Source organism: Patella vulgata, chromosome 1, assembly GCF_932274485.2.
Source record: "Patella vulgata chromosome 1, xgPatVulg1.2, whole genome shotgun sequence".
In the NCBI taxonomy this organism is placed as follows: Eukaryota; Metazoa; Mollusca; class Gastropoda; family Patellidae; genus Patella; species Patella vulgata.
The window spans coordinates 92,266,740-92,278,979 of NC_065879.2; the positions used below are offsets into that span (position 1 = coordinate 92,266,740).

Below are 12,240 nucleotides of genomic sequence, written 5' to 3' on the forward strand. Positions count from 1 at the left end.
ATAATATTTAATGTATGATAAAGTCAAAATAGTCGATTTCGGTTTTTGGTGTTGCGTTCATTTTAAAAAAAATGTCTTTTACGGATAATGTGTATAGTACTAATAGCAATCACATACGGAAGAGGCGATTAAGATCCCTTTGCATTTGGAATTTCAAAATTAATTAAAACCAAATTTAAATTCCGAAAATCGGTTGTTTATTTTTTGCTGAAACTCCTTTTTTTTAATCTGATCAAAATGGGAGTAAGTCACAGAGTGGTAATGGGCGTATTGTGTCCAAATTTCATGGTTTTGGGACAATCGGTGCCGGTGTCGTGGCGAAATTCCACTTTTTTCGTCCTTACAGAAGCCGTAAATGGCGAAAAAAAACGAACGGCAGGAACCGTGTCAAGAACAAACGACCTGAACGAATGCAGGTATCGCCTTGAAGTTTTCAGTGCACCTAGGTACCAACGTGAAAAGTTCCTCGTCGGTATTTGGTAGTCAACGTACCTTTGGTTCCAGCGAGGTGCATGCGCGAAGTAAAAAGAAATTACGGTCGATTTTGGGATTTTGGGTATATTTCGGAGTGGTTTGGTAGGTGACGGTGGATCAGGGACTCAGATTGATCTAACATGGCGATCATAACACAATATGATAATCACTTTGAAGAATGAGCAAATTTTCGCCACCGGGTGGATTTGCTCTGCCCAGGCAACGTTCCTGTGCTCCGATTGCCTTCAAATTTGCACAGAATGTACCTTGGGATTCTAGCTATCACATATTAAAAATAGAAGAGTGTTGAATTCCGGGAACGTTCAAAATAAATTCAAAACCCACCCCAAACAATCAAAGGTTTTTTGCTTAAAAAGTTGCCGTATTTTATCGAATTTTTATTGTTCTTGATATCTGAGGATTTTCTGAATTTAAAATGTGATAAATATCATCGCGGCGCAGCCAACCGCTAGAAATTCCAGAAATTTGGACCATCGGAAGGATGCCTCAGCAGTCAAAAAAGGTCAAAATAGGCGATTTCGGTTTCTAGTGTCGATACATCGTTACGGTCATTTTAAAAAATTGTCTTTTAAGGATAATGTGTATAGTACCAATACCTATCACATACGGAAGAGGCGATAAAATCTCTTTGCATTTGCAATTTCAAAATTACTTAAAACCAATATTAAATTCCGAAAATCGTTTTTTTGCTAAAACTCTTTTTTTTTTAATCGGATCAAAATGGGAGTAAGGCACAGAGTCTATGGTGGTAATGGGCGTATTGTATCCAAATTTCATGGTTTTCGGACTATTGGCGCCGGTGTCGTGGCAAAATTCCTCTTTTTTTGCCCTTACTGAAGCCGTAAATGGCGGAAAAAGCCGAACGACAGGAACCGTGTGAAGAACAAACGACCTGAACGAATGCAGGTATCGCCTTGAATTTTTCAGGGCAGCTAGGTACCAACGTGAAAAGTTCCTCGCCGGAATTTGGTAGTCATGGTACCTTTGGTTCCAGCGTGGAGCATGCGCGAAGTCAAAAGAAATTATGGTGGATTTTGGGTATATTTCGGAGTGGTTTGGTAAGTGACGGTGTATCTAAGATGGCGGTCATAACACAATATTATAATAACTTTGAAGAATGAGCAAATTTTCGCGACTGGGTTGATTTGCTCTGCCCAGGCAACGTTCCTGTGCTCCGGTTGCCTTCAAATTTGCACAGAATGTACCTTGTGATTCTAGCTATCACATATTAAAAATAGAAGAGTGTTGGATTCCGAGAACGTTTAAAATAAATTCAAAACCCACCCCCACCGATCAAAGTTTTTTTGCTTAAAAAATTGCTGTATTTTATCGAATTTTTATTGTTCTTGATATCTGAGCATTTTCTCCTTTTAATATGTGATAAATATCATCGCGGCGCAGCCAACCGCTAGAAATTCCAGAGATTTGGACCACCGGAAGGATGCCTCAGCAGTCAAAAAAGGTCAAAATAGGCGATTTCGGTTTCTAGTGTCGATACATCGCTGTCGGTCATTTTAAAAAAATGTCTTTTAAGGATAATGTGTAAAGTACTAATACCTATCACATACGGGAGCGGCGATAAAAATCTCTTTGCATTTGCAATTTCAAAATTAATTAAAACCAATATTAAATTCCGAAAATCGTTCTTTTGCTAAAACTCTTTTTTTTAATGGGATCAAAATTGGAGTAAGCACAGAGTCTGGGGTGGTAATGGGCGTATTGTGTCCAAATTTCATGGTTTTTCGACAATCGGTGTCGTTGTCACGGCGAAATTCCACTTTTTTCCCCTCATGGAAGTTGCTCGCCGGAATTTAATACTCATGGTACAGTTGGTTCCAGCGTATTGCATGCGTGAAGTCAAAACCAGCTAAACTCGAAAACAACCTTGTCGGCACGGAAAACATCAAAGGTGAAATTCGAATTTTTGAAATATTCAAATACCAAACATTCGACCATGATCCAGGCTATCCTGAAATGTATTAATTTCGGTAATAGGGGACAGATTCTCTAAGCCACGACCAATTGTGTATGTTTTCAAGCCCGTTAATGTGGATTTTTCACTGTTTTTCATTTTCAATTCAAAATGGCGTCCATCAGTTGACCTAAATCAAAATTCTGCGTGGAACATTGTTTAGAGATTCATTCAAGGATTCTGAAAATATAATTACCTTGTCTGTAAGTAAAATATCAAAAAAGCCTTAGGGATTTTTCACATTTCAAGATGGAGGCACTTCCGGTTTGGGCTACAAACTCCATTTTTTGTGTACGAATCAGTAGTGTCGTAGCTAGTAACGAAAAACAATTTCAAGGCAATCAGACTTATATTTCGTCGATTTTTTTGAAAACTTTGATCCTTAATTTCATAAAGGGGAGATAATACAGAAAATTTCTAATGACATTTTTCAAGTTGTATCGGTAAGATCTACTTACATACTTAATTTCATGAAAATCGTGCAACTATTAAAGAAGTTGTCAAGTTGATTTTAACTTCCGGTTCGAAATCACAGCGGCGAATTTTCGAAATTCGAAAATCCGAAATTGCAGATTTGAAGTAAATGATTCAAGGTACTCAAAGAATTTTTTTTTAGGAAAATAGGTCAAAAAGTCACAAAGTTACAGCAATGTAGGTCAAATGCATTTGTTCGTAAAATTCGGTGATTTCGGATGTGTAAAACGTTTTGAAAATATACCTATTCCAAAGCCACCACCCATTCTTGGGGGGGTAGGTCAAAGTTTCAGAAAGATCCCATGGTTAGATTCTGAGATATAAGATTTGCAGGAAAAACTCAAAAAAAATAATAATAATAATAATAATAATCTTAACAGAAACAATAAGCTTTCATACATGTATGTAATACATATGAAAGCTTAATGAGTTGATTGATCTGGCGCTTTTGTTCGCTAATGCTGTTGCCAGGTATGATGGTTCCTTTTGTTGATTCGTTACCGTCAAATGACAGGGTGCAAACTTATTCGCACTCGTCAAACATGAGTTAAACAAACTTATACCATAGCTAATATACTGACAATGGGGAATACAAATAAAACATATGTATCTATCAAATTATAACTCATGTCCTCTGGTGCACTTATGTTCGTCTAATCCAATTTCGCAATAAATTATCAAATAGTATTGCAATATACACTAGGGACCGGGTATCATTCAGATTTGATGAAAAAAGAAAAGAAACTGAGCTTACCATCTATAATCTAATACACGTATTCAGATTGCCATGCAGAAAGTATTAATTACCATCAAGATTCATTAAATAACGCCCAGTTTGTGCTACCGTTTAGTTTAAGAAACACCATTTAGTTTTGACATCGGTCATCTAGTTTATGACCATTTAGTTTAGTTTTGATATTGCTCATCCAGTTTATGACCATTTAGTTTCATAAACTAGACAACCGCAGTCAAACTAAAAACGGTAGCACAAACTTGGCGGTTTTTGATGAATCTTGATGGTATTTAACACTTTCTGCATGGCAATCTATTAACTGAATATGTGTATTAGATTATAGATGGTAAGCTCAGTTTCTTTCCTTTTTTCATCAAATCTGAATGATACCCCCGGTCCCTAGTGATACGTGGGCATAAAAAATGATTTACTAAAAAACTTCACATGATTTATAAGGTTTTCTATCCAGTATGGATTAAGTGCAGGTTTTTTTGACAGAAACATCAATCATTTTTCTCGAGAATGCGTTCTTATATGAACCTTTAACTGATGAGTTCGACCAAATGATTTACCACAAACATCACATTTATAAGGTTTTACACCAGAATGGGTTTTCATGTGTTTATGGAGATTACTTTTATCTGTGAATGCTACACGACAAACATCACATATATAAGGTTTTTCACCCGTATGGGTTCTTCTGTGTCGTTTAAGAAGGGAATTTCTATTAAAAGTTTTACTACAAAGATCACATGAATATGGCTTTTCCCCCGTATGGATTCTCATGTGCTGCTGTAACTGGGCGTTGGCAATAAATGAGATAGTACAAATTTCACATTTGTAGGATTTTTCCCTCGTATGATTCACCATGTGTTTCTGTAGCAAAGTACCATGACTGAATGGTTTATCACAGAAATTACACCTGTAGGGTTTTTCTTCCGTGTGAGTTGAAATATGCGCCTGTAAATGACAAATCTGAATAAACGATTTATCACAAATGTCACATTTATGAGGCTTTACACCAGTATGTATTTTTATGTGTCTCTGTAGACCGCTAACACCAGCAAATGATTTACTACAAAAATCACACTCAAAGGGTTTTTCCCCTGTATGAATTCTCATGTGTGTCTTTAAATTGCTGCTAATAGTAAACGATTTAGCACAAACCCCACATGTATACGGTCTTTCCCCAGAATGAGTCCTTTTTTGGTGTGACTGTCGATTTTTTCTGGTATTAAATGATTTATTACAAACATCACATTGGTAGGGTTTCTCGACATTGTGTGATATTAGATGCCTTTGAAGATGATAATTCGAAGAAAATGATTCACCGCAAACATCACAATTATAAGATATTTTTCCCGTATGAATGATCATATGTTTCTGTAACTCGTAACCCCGAGAAAATGATTTACGACAAACATCGCATGTATAAGGTTTTTCACCAGTATGAATTCTCATGTGCCTCTGTAAATTACCATTCACACTGAACGATTTACCACAAAAACCACACTCAAAAGGTTTCACGCCAGCATGAATTCTCATATGCCTCTCTAGATTCCCACGTTCAGTGAATGATTTATCACAAACATCACATTTAAAAGGTTTTCCTCCACTATGAATTTTCATGTGAATCTGTAGATCACCATTGTGACTAAATGATTTATTACAAACATCACATTTATGAAATCCCATGTGTATCTTTAATGACCGGCTTTCGCTAAATGAAACCAACTCATCTGTTTCTAAATCGTTTTCAACATCTACATAGTCATCATCAGTTTTCTCTTCTTTAACATGACAATATTCATCTATATCATCAGTTTTCTCTTCTTTAACATGGCAATATTCATCTACATCAGTTTTCTCTTCTTTAACATGACAATATTCACCTACATCATCAGTTTTCTCTTCTTTAACATGACAATATTCATCTATATCATCTGTTTTCTCTTCTTTAACATGACAATATTCATCTACATCTTCAGTTTTCTCTTCTTTAACATGTATTTTATTGTGTTTTTTTAAATCATCATATTGTTGAAAGATCTCATCACATACTACACACTGGTGAAAAGTTTTAACATTATTAGTGTCCTGTAATATATAAAAGATATAACATAATTAGGTTCCTGTAATATATAAAAGTTATAACATCATTAGTTCCCTGTAATATATAAAAGATATAACATCATTAGTTTCCTGTAATATATAAAAGATATAACATCATTAGTTTCTTGTAATATATAAAAGTTATAACATCATTAGTTCCCTGTAATATATAAAAGTTATAACATCATTAGTTTGCTGTAATATATAAAAGATATAACATCATTAGTTTCTTGTAATATATAAAAGATATAACATCATTAGTTTCCTATAATATATAAAAGTTATAACATCATTAGTTTTCTGTAATATATAAAAGTTATAACATCATTAGTTTCCTGTAATATATAAAAGATATAACGTCATTAGTTTCCTGTAATATATAAAAGATATAACGTCATTAGTTTCCTGTAATATATAAAAGTTATAACGTCATTAGTTTCCTGTAATATATAAAAGTTATAACATCATTAGTTTCCTGTCATATATAAAAGTTATAACATCATTAGTATCCTGTAATATATAAAAGTTATAACACCATAAGTTTCCTGTAATATATAAAAGTTATAACATCATTAGTATCCTGTAATATATAAAAGATATAACATCATTAGTTTCCTGTAATATATAAAAGATATAACATCATTAGTTTCTTGTAATATATAAAAGATATAACATCATTAGTTTCCTATAATATATAAAAGTTATAACATCATTAGTTTTCTGTAATATATAAAAGTTATAACATCATTAGTTTCCTGTAATATATAAAAGATATAACATCATTAGTTTCCTGTAATATATAAAAGATATAACATCATTAGTTTCTTGTAATATATAAAAGATATAACATCATTAGTTTCCTATAATATATAAAAGTTATAACATCATTAGTTTTCTGTAATATATAAAAGTTATAACATCATTAGTTTCCTGTAATATATAAAAGATATAACGTCATTAGTTTCCTGTAATATATAAAAGATATAACGTCATTAGTTTCCTGTAATATATAAAAGATATAACGCTATTAGTTTCCTGTAATATATAAAAGTTATAACGTCATTAGTTTCCTGTAATATATAAAAGTTATAACATCATTAGTTTCCTGTCATATATAAAAGTTATAACGTCTTTAGTTTCCTGTTATATATAAAAGTCATTAGTTTCCTGTAATATATAAAAGTTATAACATCATTAGTTTCCTGTAATATCAGGGCTCAAAATTCACAACAGCCATTGCTGTCGTAAACATGGGAATGGCCGTCGATAGCTTTAACACCGACGGCCAAAAATTGCTGTTGTAAATTTGGGAAAAAAATCATTGGTCGTAGAAATATCTTAAATTGCCGTTGATAGCACTCATATTGGAAGTCAAATTAAATGAAAAAGTTCATATTGTGTGCGATGCATTTTTTTCCGTTAAACTTGGCTAGCTCAATACGGTAATTGTTTTTTAAAGACTGATTGTTCGTGTTCTGTTCCTACTCCTGACGTTACTAAAAATAGAGCAAATTATCAAAGCAGAAATTGCATGATTTGTAACCCAAAGTAGAGATCTCTTAAGACACAAGAAATTACGAGATGGAAACGTGAAAATTTTGACAAGAATGTCAGAGAAAAGATTCTATTTTGATGGCATTTTCTAGGATTTATGATTATATTTTGAATGGGGACTATGTTTTCAAATAAAGAAATAAACTGGGCTAATGAAGACAGGCATAAGCCATACCGTGTGCTATGTGGGAAATTTTGCCCGGGTAGCAACACTACGGACTACTCTTATACCGAATTCCAACTGCCAAGGGATCTTTTACGTGCACGCCAATGTGTACACGGGACCTCGTTTTTTTGTCCCATCTGAAGGACCTGTGTAAAATGAGTAAAAGGCACCAAGTCCAGACCAGTTTCCTCACCTAAATCACATTCTAGGTGCGTATTTGATTATCCTTCGTAATCTCTCTCTCTCCCAACCAGTGATGGGATTTTGCCCGTATATTTTTTCCAAACGCCCAAAATGGTGAATAATATTCAAAATTCCGAAATTAATATAGTTTACTGAGTGTATAACTACCACTCAACCAGATTATCGTCGATAATACGGTGGATTGATTAGGTTATTAAGTGATCAACGTATTTATCGTGTTATACCGTCTAAAACCTACCTTGATTAACTACTTAATCTACCTTGATTGACTGACTTAATCCTTTGTCGGACAATTCATCAATCTAATCTTAAACAGAAGTCATTGCTTCCCCTTTGTCGGACTATTCGTCAATCCATTATAATTTTAATCTTCGTGTTAACCTCGTGGTTTCTGCATTGTCGGACATTTTAATCGCATTGATGTGAGCCGACAATATGTATAAACTAGTCATAGAAGTCACATATTGTAAGAGTATATAACGCCCAGATCAATAGACAGTCATTATAATTCGTCTGCGATATCACTTCGGTGGAAGCGAGCGTTAAATAAAGCTATTTCACACACACATATATATTCGAAAAATATTAGACATTTCTAGCACGCGGTTACAGCACTCGAGGAAACTTCGGAAGATTCTGTTACTCTAAATCTAGCTTCGGCTGCAGGACGGTAAGTGATATATACCTACGAACTTGCCGGTTTTAGAAAGAAGTTATCAAAATTGTGTCGTTCGAAGCGTGTTTAGAATTTTCAGAGCAAAGTTGTCCTTGTTTGAAGAAAATCTGATTAGGTACATATCACTTACTGTCATACAGCCGAGGCTAGATGTAGAGTAACAGAATCTGCCGAGGTTTGCCGAGTGCTATACCAATATTAGAAATCTCGTGAGACGCGTGTAATTATGAAATGAATACGTGACTAAATTCACGCTTCTAATGTCGAAGAAAAGAGCAATGTTGACAAATATGTCGATTGAAATAGTGTAAGTACTTAATTGTTTTAGACGATAGCACGTGCTAGAGTAGAATGCGATTATTTGGCGGATGGTATAATTCCTTGGGATATCATATTCTTACCCTCTGTACATAAATCGTAACGGAGTATAAGACGAATACTGGACTTCTGCTGAAAAATGTAGCGACTTATGACCCGAAAATACGGTAATTTTGGAGCAATTTCAAACAGTACAGATTGGCAGCAGTCGGCACGCTTTCATTCTATCGTATTACGAATTTTGTAGGAATATTACTGACATAAATTTGAATACCGTACGGGAATTAAATATGAAAAATAACGAGGTGCACCTATTTTTATATTACGGACGAATTTGAATATTTTGTTTACACGTGATTTTTGTGTGTGGTCTAAAAACTGCCATCTTAATTAACGATAAGAGTTATGTCCCTTTATTTTCGGTAAAAATGTCCGACAAGTAAAAAATTTTTTGAAATCCCATCACTGCTCCCAACTATGTATATTATTCCCAAAAAAGTTGTCTGAAATTTGTTAATAAAAGTTTACTTTGTATATACATGTACTTCTCATTAATTAGCTCCATACCGATGTCAATACACAATATTTTAATTTGTTATCAAATTCTTTCTTAAGAATATGTCACGTATGTGGTCGTTATCAAGCTATTTTAAAGATACATTATGGGAGATTCGATAACGAGTTGGCAGTTCTCACTATAATAATTAAAAACTAGATAATGTAAAGGTAACCGAGAAATAAGCGACCGAAAGTTCCGCATAGCCTCGGTCATCATTACTAAAGTCGGTACGACAGAAATCATAGTCTTGATTATACATTTAATCGTTAAATCGAGAAGGAAAGTTATGCAGCAAATCGGATCATAATCCAACAATTATCGCAGGATAGCGTTGACATCGAGAGTTGATTATGGTCTGGATATGTTACTTAATGTCTAATTAATAGTTTACATAACATTTCATGCCTAAAGAAAGACCTACAATAGGCAGATTTAGCTCTTGCATAATGTATGTTTAATAATAATTTCGAACCCAAAGAAACATTCCCTGGGCAACTAAATGTGACTAACACACCAAAAGTCCAACACTATATAGACTACCAACCCGTCAGCGCTTAATCTGATTAAAATACAGATCTATATTACGTTTTTTTTTATATTTTCGATGGCCTACACTACATGAAGATCTGACTGGTTGTAGCGATACATGTAGGTCATGTCAGAGGTCATACAAGCGACTTTTGACCCTATGATGTCAGACATTTGATTCACGTATCAAAATTGATGTTACTAGTAGATTACCCACAGTCCTGTGCAAACACGCCTAAAGCCAGCCGTAACAGACCGTTTCATTGGCTAATCCCTCACACCATTCAGAACACGTCAATGATAACAACTCTTCCAGATCCTAGTGTAAGTGTAGTAAAGACAAGTAAAACAAAATTTTGAACTATAAAAACGAAATGAAATAGGATCTGTGTTTTAACCAGATTGGGCAGCGCCCCAATTATTTGCTAATATAAAACTCCAGTTAACGTATTTTCTGCTGATCTGAAAAGCACAACTTTTGCTAAGACTCCATTTTGAAATTCTCTCCGACAGAATCATTATCCCGCCGTTTTGCATGAAAATACTAGGCTTTGATTACCATATAAGGAAACACAGGTCTGCATACGCATTTCCTACTACAAAATTAATAAAATGGGTTATTTTGGTGCGAAAACTTGACATGGGTGTGAATAACAAACAAAACCTGACAATACGTGGCGGCCGTATGCCACTCTTTTTGACGAGTGATTTCAGCTATAGATGACCGATGTCTAGGTCATATGTTTTTTTATTATTTTTTAATTCTGTTTTAAATTTCAAATCTATATTTTATTATTCATTAATGGTTGGTTAGGCATTAGAGGCAGACAGCAATTAACCTGTCAGTCAAATTATGAAAGACTGGTAACTAAAGTGGTTGATCTGTTAAGTCTTAATCCTTCAATAATTATATGTTTATGTCAACACTTTCTAAGTAACTAATTTGTATAAATAGACAAATGTATGTAAGATGATTCATTAGATGGAGAGACCAGCTTAGGGAACCTATAGGAAATTATAAGTTGTTAAATTGTTGTTGTTAATTATTTGCTCCTGAAATAAAGTGTTGAAGATCCACTCCAAGAATCTGTATTCATTTCTGATACTTGGAGAACACACGTAGACGAGCTACATTCCCTGATAGTCGAACGGTGTTATATAGATGAATCTTAAAATAGTATTTTGTAAAGAATGTAAACAATGTTTAGGCATTATGAATTACAAGTGTTTTATTTTCTATCGTAATAATTGTTGAGTAATGTTATTGACATGAACTTAAAGTCGGTACAGGAATTAAATATAGAAAATATCAAAATATCGAGGTGCATCAACATGTATTTTTCTTGTTTTATTTGAAGTATAAAAGAAACATAATATTAGTTAGTAATACAGTGTCAAATAAAGAGAATTACATATGGTTGCATCTCCAGACCGCAATTCCAGGAAAACGGTTTTCAATTTTTTCCAATACAATTGCTAGTAATACATGTAAATAAAATACTAATTCAGAACATTAGATTGAAGTGGGCTATATTTCAGTCGCTGGCTGTCTGATTTAACGCTAGAGTCACGTGACCTGAAACCCCTATTTACGGGCCATATTCCTTTGTTTATACGCGGCGACAACACTTTATCATGGCTCAGACAGTAACTTTTATATTTATGTGAATATTTAATTGTGCAATCAAATTTTAAATTGTATGTATTCTATCTCTTATTCAACTTTATATCACAACCAGCTCACCATTATTATAAGAGATTTCTTTTAAGTGAAGACGACACAAAATGGCTGATTCGGTTCCGACAGCGGAAGTCAAAGAACTGTTTCCGTTTCCGGTACAACTTGATTACAGTTGTATATCATAACACGACGTAGATCCATTCAACGTGAATAACCCACAATAACCATTCTTTCATTTCGCCACAGTGAAATAGATTCTAAATAGTTCGAGTCTCAATCACCGAATGGGGTCCTTGCCCTCTAATCTTCACCATAATTCTTCTTTGTTCACCAAAAGGAATCAGTTCTTGCCATATCTGACATAAATTAATAATAATCGAACACTAATTTCAATTGGTATTTTGTGTTTCAAAGTCAAGGACTCCGTAGTGTTGCTACCCGGGCAAAATTTCCCACATAGCACACGGTATGGCTTATGCCTGTCTTCATTAGCCCAGCATAGGAGCAGAACAGTAGGACGTTAAACCCCATTTCATTTCATCTGACCCAATGACAGACCTTATCATGACTGTTTCGTGGGGATTAAGTTAATCTGTGCTATAAATGACTTCTAACATTGACACCTGCTCAACATGCTTGTTATTATTGAACAGAAAACCCACCCCACTTCTCTATATGATTTCTACTAAAACTAGTGTAAACCAGCAAAAGAGTGCAATAACATTGAACATGTCTAGTTATTGCACGGTTAAGCTCCAACCAATCTAC

General features: G+C 34.1%; 1 protein-coding gene across 1 annotated transcript; it reads right to left on the minus strand.

Moving 5' to 3' along the window:
* Positions 1-4,039: 4,039 nt before the first annotated feature.
* Positions 4,040-11,610, minus strand: LOC126817596 (zinc finger protein 836). Its single transcript, XM_050544671.2, has 2 exons — positions 11,536-11,610; positions 4,040-5,771 (listed from the first exon to the last, which is right to left on the minus strand). Exons 1-2 carry the CDS (start codon positions 11,536-11,538, stop codon positions 4,182-4,184), a joined length of 1,593 nt encoding a protein of 530 aa, XP_050400628.1. The 5' UTR covers positions 11,539-11,610; the 3' UTR covers positions 4,040-4,181.
* Positions 11,611-12,240: the final 630 nt, after the last annotated feature.